General features: G+C 43.7%; 1 protein-coding gene across 1 annotated transcript in view; it reads right to left on the bottom strand.

Moving 5' to 3' along the window:
- Nucleotides 1-22,284, bottom strand: part of LOC104391252 (IgGFc-binding protein-like) — a 42,556-nt gene that overhangs the window by 5,440 nt on the left and 14,832 nt on the right. Inside the window, exons 20-45 of the mRNA XM_010000500.1 lie at nt 21,442-22,040; nt 20,581-21,145; nt 20,206-20,405; nt 19,725-20,105; nt 19,078-19,364; nt 18,490-18,761; nt 17,815-17,964; nt 16,955-17,214; nt 16,767-16,851; nt 16,029-16,085; nt 14,364-14,611; nt 13,903-14,080; nt 13,098-13,206; nt 12,517-12,608; nt 11,731-11,907; nt 9,225-9,427; nt 8,797-8,941; nt 7,796-8,037; nt 7,073-7,237; nt 6,471-6,595; nt 5,501-5,769; nt 4,067-4,275; nt 3,733-3,874; nt 2,608-2,858; nt 1,755-1,884; nt 610-706 (exon numbers count right to left, since the gene is read on the bottom strand). Coding sequence (XP_009998802.1) covers nt 610-706; nt 1,755-1,884; nt 2,608-2,858; nt 3,733-3,874; nt 4,067-4,275; nt 5,501-5,769; nt 6,471-6,595; nt 7,073-7,237; nt 7,796-8,037; nt 8,797-8,941; nt 9,225-9,427; nt 11,731-11,907; nt 12,517-12,608; nt 13,098-13,206; nt 13,903-14,080; nt 14,364-14,611; nt 16,029-16,085; nt 16,767-16,851; nt 16,955-17,214; nt 17,815-17,964; nt 18,490-18,761; nt 19,078-19,364; nt 19,725-20,105; nt 20,206-20,405; nt 20,581-21,145; nt 21,442-22,040 — 5,638 coding nt within the window. The remainder of the gene's footprint in view (nt 1-609; nt 707-1,754; nt 1,885-2,607; nt 2,859-3,732; nt 3,875-4,066; nt 4,276-5,500; nt 5,770-6,470; nt 6,596-7,072; nt 7,238-7,795; nt 8,038-8,796; nt 8,942-9,224; nt 9,428-11,730; nt 11,908-12,516; nt 12,609-13,097; nt 13,207-13,902; nt 14,081-14,363; nt 14,612-16,028; nt 16,086-16,766; nt 16,852-16,954; nt 17,215-17,814; nt 17,965-18,489; nt 18,762-19,077; nt 19,365-19,724; nt 20,106-20,205; nt 20,406-20,580; nt 21,146-21,441; nt 22,041-22,284) is intronic.

Raw genomic sequence — 22,284 nt, 5'->3', positions numbered from 1 at the left:
CACAGAATTTCCCTGACCACAAATATCACACTCATTTATACTCAAAATAATGTTCTTACTTTTTGGGTACTGGCAGAAAACACTGGATAGCCATAAAAGTAAGAACATCAGGTTCTTCCAGAACCTCTCTGGGAGGAACTGTGAAATCATCTTGATGGATTTCAAAGCTACCATCAGATTCCAGAGGGAGGCTGACACTAAACCAGGACTTGCCCTCCCTCAGGCTCATCTAGCACAACATGATGTTTAGTCTTATGTGGGGGGAGAGAAGATGGACTATTCCCCACAGACTGTGACTCCAAAAAGGGGTACTGAACTGGACTAATGCAGGGATAGCTCAGGCTTCTCTTGGCTAGACAGAAGGGCATAAATAGTTTCACCTGAGTGATGAGCAGGAAAACTTTCTACACACAGACCAAGGGAAGAAGAAAGACCAGAAATAAGACAATGTAGTTCTTCCTGGAGATTGCCTAAGGCTTAATTCACTCACTTTCAGTGGCTGTACTTGCCACAGATATTAAGTAGAAAATTAAGTACCTGAAACGAGAGGTTGTTCTTTTCACAGGAATTTTCCAGCTCTCACCAAATACATTCACATACTTCACTGACCTTCCATCTGGCTTTGTGAAGTCATTTCTGTATATCCCATCAAAGTTGCCACACAAGCCCTCTACTCTGTTTCTGTAGGTGTTGGCCAGCTTTATATCTAGGGCAGTTCAGAAGAAAAAATAAAAGAAATCAGAAATCTTTGCTTCTGGTTGTAGGGAAGAGATGGAAAGCAGTGCCAAGCAACACATTTAATGATTCAGATTTGAGTTGGTCATGTGGCACAGGCCTCATACATAGGACATGAACACAGCCCTGGACATGTATGTTCATACATGAATTCACAGGACTGTTTCTGTGCTCTGCAACACGAACCATGAATAAAAAATATTTCTTCCAGCCAGTAAGGCAATATACACATAACATTGCCACCTGAGTGCTCTTAGTGCATGCTACTTTGCCACAAAATTAATGCACCATCCACGTTTTGTCCTTCACTTAAAGTCCACTTGCTCATTGAGAAACAGAATTCCTGTAAAATAGAGCTTTTATTTCTGCAGTTGGCATTCTAGGGTTTGGAATGATGGTTGTGTGTAGAGATGGCCTGGCACTTTCAACATACACTCAGAAATAACATGGCTTTATTCTGTTGTAAATCAGGGTTAACTCAGCTTTGAACAGAGGAGGTAACGTGTGTTCAATTTACATGAGTGAGTTGTGTATATGTGATAAAAGAGTCCTGCTGAGAAACACTAAAGAATGGGATTATTTGGAATAGGCTTGAGAGGAAGTAGGTAAGAGGATGCACTCACAGCTGTATAGCTTGAAGACCTCAGCCCTATAACTGGGTTAAGATGGTGAAGGGGCAGACCCAGATTTCATCCCATCATCCCAGCAATTTTAAGTGATTTCTTTTCTTTTTATCACTTGGACCTTATCTAACATGAACAAAAGTAGAACAGTCTGACTCAACCTCATTTCTCCTAGGTTCAGGTGAATCCAGATAAAGATAAGACAATTTTATGTTTTTTTCTGGTTCCTGGGAAATGCTTTTTGTTTTAGCTTTCTGGAAGTTTATATCAAAAAGAATGACAGGCTCAAAGAGTAAAAGTTGCTAATTTTGTCTCGGGTTTAGACCTCCTTTGGAATTAGAACATGTTTTGAGACAGTATATAAATTTTCCTGTACAGTGTCTTAGTATCACTTACCTGCATTTTGACTGCCATCAAAGCTCAAGTATAAGCCAAAGTCTGTCTCCAGGTAAATTCTTGTTGTCCTTTGATATATACGAATACCTTCATGAGGATTAACAGGGGGTCTCACGTTCACACCATCCAGCTGACAGGGAAACAATAAGTTAATATTCATAATACATAGGGCAAATTAAAATCTGGCTTCACTACAGGTCAGTGCTACATATGAACACTCCTCTGGTTTTATGGTAAATACATCAGATAATTTAACTAAGTAAAAAATCTCAGTATTCAATCTTTTTTAAGTTAGCAAAATCATGTAATGAGGAAAATGATCTGGACACAGTATTTTCATATGACCCAAGCAGATTTCTTTTATTGAGTTAAAAATGTATATATGAGCTATCTATACTTTTATGCATTAATAAAGGGGAAGGAAATCAAGTTTTCCTTGCATAATTACAGTTTTTTTCCTTTTACTGATAAGAATTAGTATGGCATTATTGTAAGTTTTGGCATATTGGGGGATTTATTTCTAAATCTATATTTCTTAATTTGTTTTTGAATTAATACATACATTTTTAAATTTATATATAAATTCTTAATTTGTATTTGAAGTAGAATTGTATCCTTGGTAGCTATAGAGAAAAAAGTCTCAACACAACTGAAAAGCACATTTGTGGTTGCCCCATAGCACTGCTGTAATAACATAGTTACCTTTAACTGTATTATTGCTATATTAATTAGTATTTAACTATGTTACTATAACTCTATTTATTAATATTTAAATATATTATAGTTCTTATATATGATGTTTTACTCCCAGGGAGAGTTTTTCTCTGTGCTCTACAGTCAGGGAGAGACTTACCAATAACTGCTTGTTCTGCCTGAATCTCACTGTGTGATTGTAAACGTTGATGAGAATCTCCCTCAGGTAAGTGATGCGTCGGCTCCGACGGAAAGGGTAGTTTGTGCCCTCGATCCTGAACTGTGTCAGAGCATCAGGTAGGCCAGGGATGGTCTGAACCAGAATATAAGTGTACCTCCCTTGAAAGTGGTGCACCAGCCCATCGAAGGTGGTGTAGTGTGGATCGCCCATGATCCGGCACCTCCCAAAACCTGGAAGGGAAGAGTTTCATTAGTCTCCAGTCTGAACGTGCATGTGCCAGATCCCAAGCATGATGCATTTGAACATAAGTTAGATTAAAATAATTGCTGCTAGCATGCAGGTCTCTTAAAATAAAGATGAGTGCACAGGCATCATCCTAGTTAATGGGCACTTGAAGGGAGAAATGGCCAGAGAAACTCATTCCTCTGCTGAAGAACTAGTGTGAGCCAGTTAACTGAAGCAGAACATTGGGATTTGTTCGTTTTATAGAGACTAAGCTGTCCACATTGGTCCTCTGCAGAGGAATGACTCTGCCACACAGTACGGCTTGCAGCAAGCTCTTAGAGATGCTGGTTTCACAATCCTCAGCAATGTGTTGCTACAAAATTGCTGGAACATGAAAAGGAAAGTCTAATTTGGCTGACTCACTGCTGTCACACTGATTGCTTCTGAGGTTACTAAATTGACCATTGTGTTCACCACACCTGACAATCAGATGCAGCGACTATTGTCTAAGTATTCTCCTTGACCCTGGAGTGCAAAGCAAACCATTATCCCAGGACCAAGACTCTCCTTAAGACTGCTGGGTTGCCTCTGCTGTGGTATTTTGCCAAAATGGAGCAGGGGGAAGCTGGATTTGCATTATGCTCTTGTACTGATCATCAATACTGTTGGACCTAAGCCATGCTGTTCTTCAAAATTGCAGTGTAGAGTCACTAGGCAACAAGCTATCTCCTAAACAAGACAATTCACTGAGAGAATATGGGATTGATTTTCTTTCCCTGTGAAAAAGACTGAAAGTGACTGGAAGACTGAATGAACACCCTCATCCTCCCTCCTTCTCCAGCCCTCATGGAACACCTGGTGAAGACTTCCTATACATACCTGTTGGGTTGCACTTGTGTTTTCCATTTTTGATCACGCAGGTTTCTCTAGAATCACAGCTATAGCTCTTGCACTGGATGACACCATTCTTCTGACATTGGCATCTTTTGCTGCAGTGTGGGGTTATCCAAGTCTCCCCAGCCTGGAAACAAGTCATGTTAATAATATGTTACCAAGGTGCTCAGCTTTGCTGAAGCTTTTAGTAATCAGGAAAAAGGTATTTAAGAAGTAGACCCAGAAGATTGTTTCTCTCTCTCTCTCATTCAGATGGACAGGGGAACAACTTTCTACAAGTTTTGCAGGCAGATATTTGCTTCACAGACAAACTACTTACACTGTAGTAATTGTTGTCATCATCCCTGCAGCCACAATTGCTCAAGGGTACACACTTGCCATTGCTGAGCACATAACTATCATCACACTCACAGCCCTCTGTGCACTCTTTTGTCTTCTCACAAAGGGAAGAGGCAAAAATGTCATTGCATGTTGATGGGCAGGCGGAGACACAGCCCGTGTAATGGCTGTAGGTTGGACAGGGCAAGGCTGAGTGGGTGAAGAGGAAAGAAACAGTGTTATTAAATACATTTAGAAGGTATACTACAAACATGTGCCTGCCTGAAAGCTACAACTTGGCTTATAAAATGGTAGTATAGCATTGCTTTTTAGTAGTGGATTTTGATCATCAACCAGTCTTTATTTTTATATTTTATTTTAAAAAAAAACACACTAACAAAACCAAAACAGAGAACCTGCTCTGGAGCTGCTGACTGAGTTCTACTCCAGGTGTGTCTGAACTGGTGGCACCTGGGTCTAGATCATTGAGATTCAGTATTTCAGTTCAGCTGCAAATGCTTCTTTGCTAGAAACCAGAATCTTTAGGGTAAATTCCATATAATGTTCAACCCTCCAGCAACGAAAAACAGGTATATATTTAGCTCAACCACCGAGATAAACACAAGGAAGAACAACTGAAGATTCATCTAGTTGTATACCCTGTTTCTGCCAATGACTAGAGATGAATAAGGGGACAGTTCAAGGAACAGGGTAGCAGGACAAAGAATTTGTTTGTCCAATATTTTCCTCCACTCATGGAAAGGAGGCAACTAGGAAATTCTGATGGACCTATTCAATATTCATCTGTCTTGTTTTTTAACCAGTTAATTGCTTTTTAACCAGTTAATTGTTTTGTCCTCCACAACATTACCTGATAATTAATTCCAAAACGTAATACTTAATTTTGAAAAAAAAACGATAAAAACTAACTCAGTATCTAAGCTTTACTCATCTTTATATCATTTGTTTGTAGTTTTGTTGAATGGGTGGAGTGAGGCACATATACTGGAAAATTATCTGAGAACATGGTCCTTAACAAGCTACTTCTAGCCAAATTACCAGTTTTCATTCAAAACACAGTGAGTGGCATTGAGCCCTGTGTCCTAACACACTATCCCACTTTGTTTTAGTCTTTTGGTTATATTGATTCTCCCTTGTAGACTCAGTGCAATATCTTATGGCACTCATTTGGCTACTAAAGACATTTTAATTCCACATTCCTGCCTGTTACTTGTCCTGAGTTATCTCTGGGTTTAGCTCAACATGAACACAGTCCAGTGCCACAATGGAGTTATAAAATAATAACAATAGAATTGCATTTTATGAGAATTTGACTTTAGTTTTCTTTTACATAACTTGTTTACCTAACACTTCTAAATTCTTATCATGCTATCAGCCATACAAGTTTCAGTTTTTTCACTTGCTGTGCACTTACGACAGAATGTGCTATTCCTCCATTTAATGGTGATTCCATAATTTCTGCAGGTGTCCACATAGGCTTGAACTATGTCACAGAGAGCAGACTTCATGCCATCATATTGGCACATGTCATAGATGCAGATCTGTATGAAGTTTTCAGGCTTGACTAGATTATGACATGCTTTAAATTTGTCTGATTTTAGGACATTGCACTGGCTTTCAATGACTGGTTTGTTCTCAGCAGTGCAAGGAGGAGCATCATCTTCTCTTGAGTCTGGTAAACAACTGCATGCAAGAACAGACACAGTGGCATGTAAATTTCAAAGTGTATATAAATGGAGACTGAAATGGAAAAGTTTGTTTCTACTGAAATGTATTAAACAAATAATGCTTGAGACTACAGTCTTCTTTCTGTCTGTGAGTGAAAGAAGTAGAACTACTTTCAGAAGTAGACCTGCCTGGCAATTGCCATGCTGTGTCTGAACCTTGTTACACTCACTGAACTTGAGCCAGACTAGAGAATTTAATTCTTAGCTTGACCTTGGACCTGTCTTGTCACTGCAAACTTGTGTGGTGATCTGATCTCCTGGTTGATCCTGGCTTCCACCTTCAGCCTGCCCTGCTTGCCTGGCTGAGCTAGTGTGGCATGAGACCTGGCTGGTGAGGCCAGAGCTCTCTTGGCTATATTATCACACTTGGCTCCTTATCCTTTGGGGAGCACCTGGCCCTCACTGTTCCCTAACACCATTGTCCTACTTTAGGTATTTTCAGTGAAAAATAAAGGCTATGCCATTCTGTGGGCTGCTCCAAAGCCTAGTTCCCTAAGTGTGCATGTAGATCAATAGGATCTGTGGTTTCCCTCTGGTCTGTGTGGCAGTTCCCTGTGGTGATGGGGGTTTTTTTTGAGCTTCGACTTGAAAACTCCCACATACACTCTTTGTGTGCTACAAAGAATGAAGAAAGGTATGAAAAGAAGCTACATTTACCCTGCATCACTGTCTTCCTCCACTTTCCAGCTATTTCCAAACTGTGTGACATTGACAAGTGTACCATTGGGCAAGGACAGATCATCTTCATGATTATCATTGAAGTTACCACACATGCCATGTACCTGCAAATGAACAAGAACCATATATTTTAAGCACAATCTGTTCTATATCAGCTTCTCCAGTGGCTTCTTATTAATTGTCTATGAAATGATGTGACCAAATCACCATCAAAAACCAATCTTACACCAGATATTTCAGACATACTATCTAGTGTCTGACCTCACACATGGAGAAATAAAATATAAACTGCAGTAAATCTATGGTTCCCTAAGGCTTTAAGGCACTTAATTCTGTAAGCTGGATGTATTTTCCTAGTCAGGTCATTTTCTCTAACTACCCCCTTGGAACACAAGGAAATAGTTTCAAAGAGAAAAAAATATAAAAGGGAAAAAATGAAATATGTTACAATACAGCTACAAAGAAAGATGCAATAGCAAAACAGAGGTGTAAAAGAATTTAAGAAAATAAAATAAATTAAAAGTAAATGCACAAACCAGCACTTTTGAAGCAGCATCAAATGTTCACATATGAAATCTTACCTTTGAGTAATAAGACTGTGGGAGGGTGATTTCCAGATGGTGATTGCCATCATATTTCACTATCACACCAAAGTCAGTTTCCAGTACTATGAATCTGCCAACGTTTCCAATGGACACCCCTCGCAATCGGCTCTCCACTGGAGTGTAGACCCTCTCATTGTTCAGCTGGAGAGACATGCCATTTGTCAGTATGGACATTCTTCCATTAAAGCTTTTTTGCTCACAATCTATATTCCTTGCAGTGCTGAAGTTTCCCCTATGACAATTTAGCTCCTTTACACTTCCACCATTGCCTTTTATCTGAAGAGGGCTGGGCAGGAGTCATAGCCTGTGCCTCTACCAGGAAGCTGGGAAGATCCCTGGAAGCGAGCAAGCTCTTACCCACCTATGGGGTGGATTTCCTGCTGCTCTTGTTAGCTAGCTATAGGTGATAGGGTTGACAAACTGAAGTGTGGAACCTCCTTCTTTAGTTCAGTCAACAGTTCTCCTATCTGAAGGCTCTGGCCTCCATCTCCAAGATACTGACAGTAGAACAGTAAGCCCAAACAGAAGGCTTGGAAACCAGAGGGAAATGGTATGATATCCAGTTACCAGAAGTGCCCCAAAGTATTAAGCATATATGTACATAGTTCTTAGAAAACATGAAGAGCCTTGCTTCTACAGCTACTCTAGGGAGCTAATTTTAAGATATTTCTTGCCAGAATAATGAGCATTACCACCTACCAGGATTCCTTGGCTTTTCTGAAGAGTGATTCGTACATCATGCAGGTCTACATAGACTTCTTTCAGATATGTGGCCCCTCTTAGTCCTCTGTCTTCATTTTTGCCAAGGATGGTTATAGGAACGACACCATTGGTGTTGAAAACCTCAACCAAGGTGTAGGTGCAGGTACCCACAAAAGTGTACATCAATCCATCAAAAGTGAAATAATGGGGATCTCCCATTACTTGACATGTTACTTGGCCTGAAAGTGAAAAAAAGATCTAAGAACTTTGGACTGGACTTCACCATGGACTCAGTTTACCAAAGATGTTTGCATTAGGACAGAAACATAATCCTGATCATTATTATGTGGGCAAACCTTCACAGAGGTATCTCAGGTTCAAGCCAATTACATTTATTTGGAAATAAGAAATTTCCAGAAAGTGTCTCCTATATTTAATTTACACATTATGTACAAACTGGCAACTTGGCAGCAAACAAACCTCTTTATAACATTTCTATATGCTATAGTAGCTATGACTTATGGTAGTTGATATAAATAGAAAGCTTTGCTACTTACTTATATAAAGATAGATAATTATATGTATAAAATTAGGTGTAAATATTAAAGTAAATAAATTTGCCTCTATATAGAGAGAGACTTAATGGACTTGCCATCACTCAGACTTTCAGAAATACAGTTCTCAATTATTCCCAAATTTAGAGGTTGCAGCCCTGGTGACACAACTTGGGATTTGGATTTGTACTATGAAGACAAAGGGAACCTAACTGACCATGCAAGCTTTTGAGCAGCATCAGTTTTTGCTAATATCCACTACAACAGAAGGGGATCTGTGCTTACAAGACAGATCATCATGTCATTTTATCTCTTAGCACTGGCAGCAGTCAGCTGGGACTTCTTTGTCATCACATACAAAAAGGTATTTATCATGAAGGTAGAAGGAGAAAAAGGACCTAATTATGGGATTGACTTTAAGAACCATTTTCAGGCAGGATTTACCATTGGAATGACAGCCCAGCACACCATCCTTAACACTGCATTCCTCTCGGACTCCACACTCCCAGGATGTGCATATAATGGTATTATTAGCCTTGCAGGTGCAGCGTTCAGTGCAGGGGTAACTGGGGAACCAGCTTTCCTCCAGCTGAGTGGAAAAAAAGAGTGTAGAATTATATACTATAAGATAAATTGCAAGATAATACCATAAGAGACAATCAAGTCAATATCAATAATATTTGAATTTGGGCAATTGTAGCCACACAGATCAAGAAGGCTGGCAAAGTGAGTCTATTTTGTCATTATTAATAGTGTAAATAATAATTGTTAGTGTTAGTTCTTAGTCTTACTAACATTTTTTTGTCTTAGTGATAAAGAATGAGATTTTAATTTTTTTAAAAATTTCTCTTTAAATGTCTGCAATAACTTGCCTCGTGATACTGGTTTTTCTTATCAACACAGCCACATCTGCTTTCTGGCACACATTTGTCTCCACTTAAAACATAGCCTTCCTTACAGAAGCAACCTTCCACTGGTAAGGAACTGCAGGAATCAACTGCTGAGATGTTCAAACAGGTAGAGGGACACCTAGTACCACAGCTCTGGTAGATGCTTCCTCCAGGACAGGCCATTGCTAGAGAGAAAAAGAAAAAAATAAAATCACTCAAAAGGGCAAAATCATGATAAAAGTTTTCCTGACGCTTTCAGAGTTTGCTCATGAAAATACACAAAAATTTCTGTTAAAAAGCCTGACCCTGGAGAGTGCTACATACAAAGGATTTTCTTGCAGTGTGGATTTTGGTAGATGTGCATAGGGCAGGTGGGCCACCCTGCACTTCACCTCACAAAGGAAGTAAAACTTGCCAGGCTCAGTTTGAGGGGTAGGTCTGATGTGATCATACCAGACTAACGGTGCTGGGCTCAGTAAATCTTTTTCTGCAGGTTTAAAGGCAAAGTTGCTCACTAAGGGAATAGAAGAATCTCTTCACGTACTAGCAGATATGGCCCCATTACTGTAGTTACTGTTTGAACATCTGTCATATATTTAAAAATAGAACTAAAAACCAGACTGTCTTCCACTGAGACTTCTTGAGGAAAATATATTGTCACACCTCTCCTGCTCATGATAGAATTGTGCTTCTGTCACTCAAAGCACACTTCCCAGGGAAGACATTACATTTTATAGAAGACCTGAAGTATTTGGCCGTTTCTGTCATTGAAAAAAACCCTAAATACTGATTCTGGATAGATGCGGTGATAAATCACCACATAAGATTCTCATTTACTTCTGTCCCTATGGCAGGATTTCTTAGTCCTGTCAGGCAGTTACAGCCAACACTTCCAGTCATCCAGCCAGAGCACCTGCCCTTTGTCAGGCTCTTAATTGAATTTGTACTTGAGCAACTGATGAGGGGAGCACTTGAGAGTCAATCCTCTTAATGTGACTTGAGTCCTCTCGACCGCTGCCACCAGTGAACCTGCCCTGCCCGAGGCGGGAAGCGGGAAGGGGGAAGCGGGAAGCCGGGCGCCAGCACGGCTGCCTCACACCCCACAAGACCCGCCGGGCTGAGGAGGGGGATCTCGCTTCCCTGCTGAGTGTCCGTGTGGGTGCGAGGGAAGGAGCTGAGTGTCCGGCAGGCCCACCCTGGGGGCTCCACGCTCCATCGGCGGGCCCTGCCGCCTCGCCCAGGGTCTGGACTGACCCGCCAGACTGAACTTGCTGCACAGGAAGCCTTTCCACACCTGGCACCGGCACTTCCCAGCTCCAGGAGCCTGTCTCTTCTTGGCATGGAAAACGTCCAGAGTGGCAGTGCCAGCCCTGGGCATCCCGTCCCCTCGGAGGGCCGGGCCCTGGCAGGAGCCCTGTCCTCAATAGTTTTGTGCCTTTGACTACACGGTCACTTACAAGGGGACAACCTGTTGACTGCCTAGAGGATCACTATTAAAAAATAATGCAGATGAATTTACAGATTAACTACTGCAGTGAGTTAGGCTGTGCCTGCACAGAAATGGATGTACTCAGGTTTCTCTGCAAACTCCTGAGCACAAACTACTTGCTGTACATGGCCATTAGGAAATACACTTTTTTTTCCCTGCCAATATTTTCCCCCAGGTCTCAATATTTCATCACAAACCTTACAATGTTTGTTAAAGAGTCTCGAGAAAGAGCAGTTCATGGGACAATCCTGGATTGCATTTAAACAAAAAGTCAAACTAAAGACTTAATACCTATGAAGGAATATTTTAAATTGTGATCCAACTATTCCTAGAAGATTTCAAACCCAGAAGGATATTAAAAAGTATTCAAAACATCATCTGTATTTTCTGTATTGTGATCTGACAGCACTGATGCTCTAGGACATGGTTTATTCATGGACTTGGCAGTGCTGGGTTAATGTTTGGACTTGATCTTAGAGGTTCATTACATGACATTTTGCATAAGGAAATTCTGAAGAGAATTAATGAGGATATTGGGCAAGAAAAATTTATTTCTTTGGTTTACAGAGAGATACTCGTAAACTTGCCAGAAACAGCTCTTTTTCAAGTTCTCTAATTAAACTAGTTTTTTAACCAAAATCCATTGATAAGCATTTGTGTGTGGAGGGCTACCAGCTTCACTTACACTGGTGATGGCAGATTTTCAGTGGAGCCAAGCAACAGTTATTTCCCCAATGTAGAAGCTCACATAAGATACAGTTGAACATAATATTTTTTTTTCCAATAAACTAATAGTAAATTATTAAAATTTTAAGGATTAGGCCTACATATATCCAAATGTTCATGAAAATTAGTGTTTTATGCAAATACTGGAAACACAAAAGGTAGACTATACTCAAAACATTACATAAAATGAAATAAACCCCATGAAAAGTGTAGAGGGGTATATGCATACTTCTGAAGTTTAAACCCAGGATATTTATAAGTCACAACACTCACGGCAAAGAGTAGCATTCCTCCACTCTATGCATATCCCAGCATTGATGCATGACTCGGCATAGGCCTGCAGCCCATAGCACAAGGATGTTGCCTGTCCACCGGTGAAACACATGTCATAAACACAGTTTTCAAAGAAATTCTCTGGAGGCACTTTGGTATGACAAGCCTTGAAGATTCCTGTGTAAATCAAGAAAGATGTATAGAAGCATAGAAAAAAACAACACCTGGGAATGATAAGATCACCACCACCACCTACTCTCTATCACAGCAAATGCACTGTAAGTGTTCCAGAACAACTTTGTTAAGTAAGTTAAACCAACACTTGAAACAGCATGCACAATGAGACTAGGCCCTCTGGACTAGGCTTTCTACTTTTTGCATGATTGATACAACAAGAGTTACTGGCTAGGCAAGCCAGAAAACTGCAAGATTCTAGAATTCTACAATTCTACAATTCTAGAAAGCTGCAAGAGCTCTCCAATACAGGAAACATCTATAGAATTTCAAATGAAGTATCTGTAATACATCCAATGACAGTGCCCTCTGAACTATTTCTTTTAGCGAGCAGGGCAGTTTTTGCTTCCTGTACCCATTCTGAGATAATTTCTGTGGACACATAAGCATTGTCTGAATGGTGCACTTGTCTTGACCAAGCATGTATGAGTTTTCTGTTGGCCATTCACACTGAAGGTTTTATGTGCTTCCAATGTGAGCTCAGAGCAAGGAGACAAGAAAAGCTCTTAAGTGCTCCAGTATGTGGCTAACAGAGAGGTACCATCACACTACCTTCTGGGTCTGTGATCATGCCGCATGTCGTGTTCTTCTTTGCTTCACTCTCCAGCACAGGATCACATTGCTCTTCTATTCCATTTGAGCATCTGAGGAAAACAAGCAAAATTAAATGTGTGTTTTGCATTACTTGCTATCAGATTTTCAGTGGAAGACTGACACATGACAAACCCTGCACAACACGGTGTATTTTACCACAGTCACAAGACTTTATCCAGCTTCTTTGAAAAGCTGATGTCACCCCTGTCACTGAATGCACTCCATTTTAATGTCTTCTGGGCTATTCAAAGGCTTATTCTTAGCTGAAAAAAAGACCTACAGGATCCAATAACTTATGGTTTCCAATCAGGGAACTGAAATGAAGTCCCATCTCTCCTCACTATCAGTGGACAGTTCCTGCTTTGGAAAACAAGACTTACAGGACACAAGCCCTCTTCTCATTCCCTGTATAATGTAAAGGGGCAGCTCCCTACCTCTAATGGGCAGCTGAAAGATGTAAAATGGTACTGGATGACAAAGCCAGCGAGTGGAGAGATGTTTGATTAGCAAATGCGATGTGATTAAATCAATATACATACATGGTGTTGTTCTCAGGTACAAGCCAGCTTTGTCCAAGATCAGTGGAACCACTTGCAATGTCACCATTGGGCTTTATGTTGTCATCATTTGGATCACCATTATAATTACCTGTGAGGGTAAAAAGAGATTTATGAGACACTTCAAGTTCACTCCTGTAGAACAAACCTAGGCTTCAGACTGTAAAATAAACTATAATGAACTAGGGAGACTATATGAACAACATCAGCATGTAGTGGGCAAAATAAGAAGAGCTCAGTTGTTTTAGACTTTGACCACTGACCAGAGTGGCTCTTCAGAGACTTGTGGATGTGAAGCAAGAAATCAGTAAGTTCTTTAATCTATCATTCTACTGGAAGGTTCCAAGGAAAGGAGTTGGAGTTTTTTAGCTAAGCAGTTCTTCCTTGTGATCTAGTTCCATAAGAACATTCCTCACAGCCAACAAAACCCAAACACATCAGAGTGCAAATAACAGAAAAATGTGTTTGTAGAATTCTCGACTAGATGTATGGAAATCATTACTCTTCCTAAATCTAAAGTGTGGAACTGATGTGAGGTTTTTTTAGTTGGCTAAAAATATTATTTGTAGCTATGCCTCACAAAATGGATAACGTGTTCCAGGAATTTTGTAAGTAACTATCCTTAGAAACTGAAAAATTCTAGCAAATTTTCTTCACTGCTGTAAATTTGAGTCAATTTGACAGGGACTAATTGTGTGTAGACTAAGTATGACATGCTGAGAAAAAAAAGTTCAAGTAATCACCAGCCTCCATAACTCCCTAAAAAGTGACTAAGCCCACAACTTACCACAGAGGCCACAGAGCAGACCACGGTAACTAGAGGGCACAGAGACTTCTGCATAGTGATTTCCATCATATCTCACCCACAGTCCAAAGTCAGTTTCCAAGAGAATATATCCACCACTGCTTTGAATAATGATCTTATTTTCAATAAATACAGGCAGGTTCATTCTGATGCCATTCACCTGTAAGGAAAGTTGTAAAAGTTAGGGTATGGCTGCTGGAACTCTTACCACTACCAGCACCAAAAATAGATTAGTTAAAGGTATGATCTTGTGCACAAGGGAACTGGAAGCAATTAAAGAACACTTAATTTGAGACAATTCATTGGACATCTCATTAAAAGAGGTACATTTAAATAATAAAAAAAAGAAAGCTTGTTATGAACTCCACATTCAGAATAAGTATTTGATTATTCACATGCCAGTTTAAAAATATTATATATATTTTAAGCAAATGTTTTCTCACATTCAATTTCTTGTTTTTCAGCAAAGAAATCTGGTTGCCATAGACTTCCACTTGCACTGACTTCACATAAGAGACTTTGGTGTTGCCTCCTCTGTGCTCATTCGTTGTGGACACATCAAAGTATGGAAGCCTCTCAGAGACATTACACACTTTGGAGAGAGTGTAAGTACAATTTCCCATGAAATTGTGAACTCTGTGGTCAAAAGTGTTATAATGGGGATCCCCAGAGGCACTGCAGATAGCACGGCCTGGAAAGAAATAAATAAATTATGGTACCAGACTTCTGCATTTGCTTTGTTCACACTTGTTTTATTTTACTTTGTAATTGCTTCTCAGAGATAACAGTGGTGGCATCAGTCAAATACATTCCAAAGCCCAGCCCAGCTTCTTGTCTTTGGTTCCCATAAAGAATCTATACTCTTATGTATAAGAAATCTGTACTAGAGTTTGAGGAAGAAATATACGCAAAAAACTTTAATTTTAAAAAAAGCTTTGCTATTAAGACATAATTATATAAAGCAGAGCAGTGAGTTTTTAGTGTTCATGTCCGAAAGGCTATTTCTGACTAAACAGGAAGAATCTGCTAAAAATCTTTATAGGGCTGGTTAGCCAGAACAGATCACTGTACTACCAGCTGTTTGGGGTTTTGTACTCCAACCAGTTAGGGAACTCCTGTTGAGCACTGCATACACAAGATGTCCTTCACACACTTCTAAAAAAATATCAAAGTTATTTAGCCAGTGCTAATATGTACAAATGGAGGCACACAGTATGTGTGCATTTGTGTGTGTGAGATGGGCAAGGTTTTGAATGCTAATAAAAAAAATCCCATTTCCATTAAAAAAAAAATAAATCTTCCCATCAAATCTTAGCAGAACTGAGCTTGCAAGTATTTTATGGTGTTTATCAACAACAACGAATTATGAAAAGAGGTCCTTATTTCTTCTCTGCTTTTCAATGTCATTCTACAAAAATAGCTACACTTCTGGTTTTGTCTGCTTGTCAACCTTAACTGCTTACAAACAAATAAAACTCCAGGAATTACATACATAACAATTATCCAAAATATCCAGAAGACATCCAAACTGACTAGGTGAGGCAGCACGCTCATGTACTTAACAAGCTAATACATGTAGTAGACTTAGTCTTAAAATTCAAGGAAAGAAGCAATAAAAACTTATCTAAACTGACATTTTATTGTATTTCCTAAAGTACTAATATAGCAATAACCACAATGACTCAGACTTTTTCAGGACCATATAATTGGATTGTATCCAAAATAAAACCAGAATTGGGAATCTAAATTAAATTTTAAAAAGCCTACAAAAATAACACCTGTATAAGAAGAGAAAACTTGCCATAGAAAAGGGTAGTTTAAATATTTATGGACATGGCAAGAAAAGGTATGTGAGATAATTATGAGGCAGCTTATCTACTGTTACCAAACAGTCCAACACTCTAGCAAAAGAGACCCAGGGCAGGACTTCAATAGTGACACTTCAGAAAGAGTCCCAGCATGGAAGGACTGTCACACCAGTGGGACTGGGTGAGTAAGTAAAAGCTCTGACAGCATAAAAGCTCTGTCACTTGGTTTGAGGGACCTGCATTAAGAAAACTGAGCAGTTATGACAGGTAGTAAGAGATGGGGATGGGAAATAACAGTACCTGAGCTCGGTGTGGGTCTTGGTGTTGATGGCGTGGGTGGAGGCTGTGTTGGTGGACCTAGTACAAGAGAGAGTTAGAGGAGATACGTGCCAAAATTGGAGTTTTGCTGGCAGCTGGTCTGTGTTTCCCTAACACCCAACACCATGATCAGAGGGACCGAGATTAGGGATCACACAGTGACTCCTCAGCAGAGATTTCTGCTCTGAAATGCTCTTCCACCAGCAGAGATGGAGGATAGAATGAGACATGTATGCCTCTTGACTAGACTCTCCATCTCATGGTCAGAGGCTTCAGAAAAAGTGAAATGAAGAGTTTCTACAAGCAGGAGAAATGGGGATGGAGCACAAGAGTAGGCAGCTTGTCCACCCTACCCAAACACCCCAACAACATGACAAGGGATGCCCAGGGCAGCAATAACAGCGTGTGATCTCAGAAAGAGAGCCCTGTCATTCAAGGGCTGTGCTATCAGCATCTCTGGGAGACAAAAGCAGATTTGGCCTGTCAGCATCTATGCTCCACTTCTTGGCTGTGGGCCAGGAAGTACATGGACTACATAGTGACAGGGGTCAGTGCCAGGGCTCCAGCCTCCCAGAGGAAAGCCTGCTTGGGCACAGGCTGCTTCACTGGCCTACAGGGCACTGCAAAACCAACCTGTGCTCCTGCCTATAGCACAGCCTGCCACCTCAACTGGTGACATGTCTCCAGCAGAGCTGGAGAGGTCTCCAGCAGAGCTTTTACCTGCACAGTATCCCTTTTCAAAGGACAGATCATCCAATGCTACTTCACTCCGGGAATCTTCACCCCATTCTCCCTCCAGGTCAATCTGACAGAAGGGAAGGTCCTCAGCATTAGCTCTGGCTTCATGTGTGAAATGCCATTACAAAGTCTCGTTCATCTCAGATGATAGTGAGAGCCTGTGCCCTTACCTGCAAGTTTCCTGTGCTCTGCACTGTGATCTCTCCCAGGTTCCATCTATCCCCGTGGTTCCCAGTGCTGTTCCAGATGGGCACTAGGTCATTGCCCTTCACCAGGTTCACTCTCAGGGCCATTGTTTCAGCAGTTCCGTACATGTGATACCAGAAGCGGAAGCAGTGTGGTCCTTCCGAACTACACACTGGGCTGACCAGATGAGCTGAGGCACCAGGGAAGGCACTGAGTCCTCCTTGCAGGTAGATGTAGTAGCCGTCTGAAACAAAGTGTGAGCCACACTTTTACACACATATCAAACCTAGGCAAAGCAGCTGAGGACAACTAAAGTACAGTTGTGGGAGCACCTGGTGCTGCATTTCAAGGCAGACAAAAGCAGGGGAGAGTAAACAGAGGTCTTTTGCCAGCCATGACATGGGTCCAGCCCTGAGTCCACCTAGGAATGGGGCTCTCTGGGTCATAGCATCTGAATGGCTTGGATGGGGCAATGACAACATCTCCAAAGCATTACCACAATTCTGAAATAGCTCTGCAGCTTTGGGCCCCATTCATCACCGGATTCTGGAGAAGCCAGTGTCTCCTAAGAGAGAAACCCATCCCTGTTTGCCTGAGACAGCCTGGTCATCAAGCTTTGCATTATTTTCACCCTTGCACAGCACATCCTTGCCTGTCCTGTTGGTATTGTAGACTGATTCAAAGGGCTAGAAATCTTCCTAAAGGTAAGCTGTGGCTCTTGGGGAAATGACACTGGATCAAGGCCAGAAATCACATGGCCTGTATTTGCTGTTACGTTTGTTACCACATTCCCAGGGACACCCTTCTACCTGAAGGACTGCTGTGTACTGATTCCTGTTCTTACCTCCTGTTGTGTGGTCAGAGGAGGGGCCAGTATTCAGTGTGGGTGTTGGACCCTTGTTTCTTATCCAGTCAATGCTGCTGTAATCTGCCATGACCCACTCACAGAAGTCGTCATCAAATGTGCAGGCAAAATTGCAGTCTGTGGGGGAAGCTGAATATGATGCAGAAAGGAAAGCAAAGTTTCTAGAGAGTGTAGGATCACCTTTTCTCCCGGCCCCATAGATACATCCCAGGCATGCTTGCAGACAGGTGACGGTGGCCAAAAGCGTGGAAGTACGCATGAGCTGATTGTCTAGCACAGCCAGTAAGAAACATGGATGACAGATAACAAACAGTACATGTGCTTATTGCAGCTGCTGGTGGCAGTGTTGTATGTGAAGGTGGCCCTGAGGTGTCTGGCAAGGAGGAAGAGGTTGTAGGAGCAGCTCAGTAAAAAAGCAGTGGAGAAGATGTGTTTCATTATGAGGATTAGTGCCCATATGGGGATGTTGCACCCTTGTAAAACACGGCCACACCATGATAAAAGGAGCAAAGGACATGAAATCCATGGCGTATCTAACACAGTCACTTTACCCAGCTAGCAACCCAGAGATGTCACATGACACACAGAGAAAATTTCACCACAGCTGTGAAATTCCTGAAATGTGGGAAACAAAGGAGGTGACAGAACACTTACCACAGACAGTGCCAGCACTCCAGTCTCCCAGAGCAACGCCTGCCTCAGCACAGGCTGTGGCATAGGCCTCCAGGTCATTGCAGAACTGCTCCGTGCTGCCACTCGTGGCACACTGGTCATAGACACAGCTCTCAAAGTACGTCTTGGGTGGCAGAACTGCGTGGCATGGCCGGAAGGGCCCACCGAGTTGTGTGAGGATTGCACAGGTCTTGTTAGCTGCCTCCTCCTCAGAGGGGGAGCAGGAGGCTGGCGGGCTGATGGCTGGGTCACACCTACAGGGCAGACAGACAGCCCTGAGCTCACAGCAGCCACACCCTTTCCTGACCTCCTCCCCAGCCAAAACCTGGCACACAGGACATCCCACTGCTGGATGGAGCAGGGACGTGAGATGCAAGGTTGCTATGTCTGCTGCTGTGGAGCCTCTACATGCTCTCACACACCTTCTTTCCCACAACTGCTTGCCTCCTCTCCCTCTCTCTCCCTCAGCTAATGCCTGCCATTGCCACCCCCTCGTCCTCCTGCTCCTCACAGCTCCCTTCTCCCGTGCTCCCTTTTGCCCATCCTCTAAGCGACAGAACAGGGACTCACGGCCACTCATCATCTGGCTGCATCCAGCTGGCTCCAAAATCATTGAAGCTGGGCACAACAACTCCATCGGGTCGCATGAAGTCGTCCTGCTGACTCCCAGTGTACGTCCCGCACAGCCCACACAGCTTGCCCTTCAGCTTCTCAGACACCGTCACTAGGAGCTCCTGGTCCCCATTGAACTGCAGATGCAGGCCCAGGTTGGTGGAAACTCGCACGTAGGAGCCACTTACAGTGATGGTCACACCAGGTGCAGGAGAAGCAGGCAGGGAGGCCAGAGCATAGTTGATCTGAAAAAAGGGGGAGAAAAGGAGACAGAAGCATATAGAGATGGCCTCCATTAGTTGCTCTCAACTTCTCATTGCTATGATGAAAGGTCCTGTGATTCAGAAGCATGCAATGGCAGGAGAAGCCCTGTCCAGGCCTGTGAGAACAGCAGCTGCTCTACACATAGCCCACTGAAACTCAGGAAAGGAAGCTGAAACCTTGCTGCTTTGCAAGCAGCTGGAGCTGTGCTGCTCAGAGCCTCACTGCTCTTCTGTGAGCATGCCTGCAGGCACAGGGAATAACAAGCTCTTTTTGTTGGCAGAGAGGTATTTAATGGTGCCAAGGGCATCTGTTGTTCCCAGGTGTAAAATTGAGGGGCTTACGTAGACTGCCTTGCTCTTGCGCAGTGCAATGTGGAGGCCTTCCATGGACAGTGCCACTGAGTTCAGAGCTGTCCAGCTCTGGCTGCCGCGATGCTCGTTGCGGGTGGTGACGCTGAACCCAACGGAGGAGTTATCACAGCCCGTCACCACCGTGTAGTTACAGGAGCCCTGGAAGTGGTAAAGCTTCCCATCGAAGGTGCTGTAATGTGGGTCGCCGTAGATGTGGCAGAGAGCAATGCTGGCTGGGTAACAGCCCCTCTGGCCGTTCTGGATCTTGCAGACCTCATCCATACTACAGGACAACGCAGAGCAAACCATCTGGCCGTTGGCTTCACAGCGGCACTGGCGAGTGCAGTTCTCATTCACAAAGGACTCGCCTTGCTGCAGGCAATGAAGCACCAAGAATCAGCACGTTGGGCAGGAAAGCAGAGGCAAGAGAGTGCCCTGTGAGGGCCCAAGCTAGGGCAGGGTTTTTACTCACGCTGTAGTAGTTGCCCTCAAAGAGGCAGCCACACTGGGCCTCGGGCACACAGGTGTCTCCGCTGAGGAGGAAGCCAGAGGTACACGCACAGCCCTCGACACAGGGCTTGGAGCAGTTCTGCGGGGCGTGCCGGTCAACGCAGGTGGCAGGACAGCCGGTCATGCAGGGGTCGTAGTAGCTGTTGGAGGGGCACAGCAGGGCTGCAACGGGAAGGGGACAATCAGGACCAGCAAGACTGCAAAGAAGGATGACCTTCTGGGAAGGTCCTGCTATGGCCAGAGACTTCCTGTGGCCAGAGGTTCTGGGCCGGAGGCAGAGGCAGGAGCAGGGGCAGAGGCATGTTTCCCTGCTGGGCACTGCAAGGCAGGTACTCACGGCAGAAGGTGGCATTCCTCCACGGAAGAAGAGTGATGCCAGCTGCCTGGCACGCGTCAGCGTAAGCCTCCAGAGTAGCACAGAGGAACTCCTGGCCACCGTTCAGGGCACACAGGTCATAGAAACAGCTGTCAAAGTAGCTCTGGGGGTTGATCACGGCGTGGCACTTCTCAAAAGCACCAGGACGGGCAGTCAGCATGCCACAGAACTGGTCGGATCGGTAGAGCTTCTCCTCTTCTTCACTGCAGGGTGGGGAGGGGACGGGGACCCCACAAGAGGAGTCGTTGTCTGGGACCTGCCAGCTCTCCCCCAGCTCATTTGTGTTTGCAGCTTGCTGCCCGTTGGGCATCATGTAATCGTCATCTCTGCGGTTGTTGAAGTTCCCGCACATGCCACAGGTCATGTTGAAGTAGGTGGTGGGCACCTTCACCTCCACCGAGTGGTCAGTGTCGTAGGACACTCTGAGGTTGAAGTCTGTCTCCAGGATGATGTAGCGGCCGCTCCTGCTCACCGTGATGGCACCTCCCGCTGCGCTGACTGGCAAGGTCTGGCGCACGTTGTTCACCTAGGGCAGACACACAGCAATGGACCCTGGGCTCACACCCACATGCCCCAGTGGCTTGCAGAGGCGTGTCTGTGCTCAGCACTCAGCAGAGGCCTCTCTTCAACATGGGCCATGTTCCCCCTTTGCCTCTTCCTCCTCCAACCCCTCCAGAAAAGAAAACCCTAGTAACCCAGAGGCTTGAGGGGAACCCACCCGGGACAGGGACCAGAGAGACGTCTGCGTCGTGCCAGACCCTGCCAAAAAAAGCCAGCCCTGCCCCGCAGCCACGCCACGCTTGTGACAGCCCCACTGCCTACCAGCACTTGGCTCTTCTCCTGCTTGACAATGGCAATGTGCACTCCATACACCTCAACCAGGACTTGGCGCACATAGGACACTCTGGTGTTCCCACGATGCTCGTTCTTGGCCTCCACATTGAAGTAGGGCAGGGAAGTGGTGTTGGAGCACACTTTGGCCAGGGTGTAGGTGCAGGTGCCCATGAAGCTGTGTGTCACTTTGTCAAAGGTGATGTAGTGAGGGTCACTGTGGATGTGGCAGATGCCATAGGATTGTTCAAGGCACTCTGGTTTCCCATTCTGCACTCCACAGTACTGGCCTGCAGGGCAGGAGGCACTGGAGCACTGGACTTTGCTTCCCCGTGCGGGACACTTGCACTTGGAGGAGCAGGTGTTGTCCGTCCAGAACTCAGAGCCCACAGGGTAGTGCTGCCCATTGTGCCAGCAGCCACACTGGTGGCTGGGCACACATTGGTCATTGTAGAGCAGGTACCCGCTGTCACACACACAGCTCTCCACACATGGCAGGCTGCAGCTAGCAGGAGCCATTGGGTCAACACAGGTGGCAGGGCAGGCTGCAGCACAGGGCTCATAGTGAGTGTTGGCTGGACAGGCAATGGCTGCAGAGACAGAAAACATGGTCATTACTTGGGGAACAGAACACTTCTTTGTGCTATAATAATTTCTTTGGCCCCTTGCAGCCAAACCACTCTGTGGTTCTACATTTTCTCCTTTGAAAAATGTCGGGTCCCTTATCTCTGGCATCACTTTGGTTCCATGGCAATTCTATGCCACAGCTGATCAAACAAAACAGAAGAGGGTGCCTCTGATACTGACAACTCCCTGTAATTTCGTGCAGCACAC

Source organism: Chaetura pelagica, unplaced genomic scaffold (assembly GCF_000747805.2).
Source record: "Chaetura pelagica isolate M959 unplaced genomic scaffold, ChaPel_1.0 scaffold20, whole genome shotgun sequence".
NCBI classification, from domain to species: domain Eukaryota; kingdom Metazoa; phylum Chordata; class Aves; order Apodiformes; family Apodidae; genus Chaetura; species Chaetura pelagica.
The sequence above is the reverse complement of the archived record's forward strand: the minus strand, read 5'-3'. Positions and strand labels throughout refer to the sequence as shown.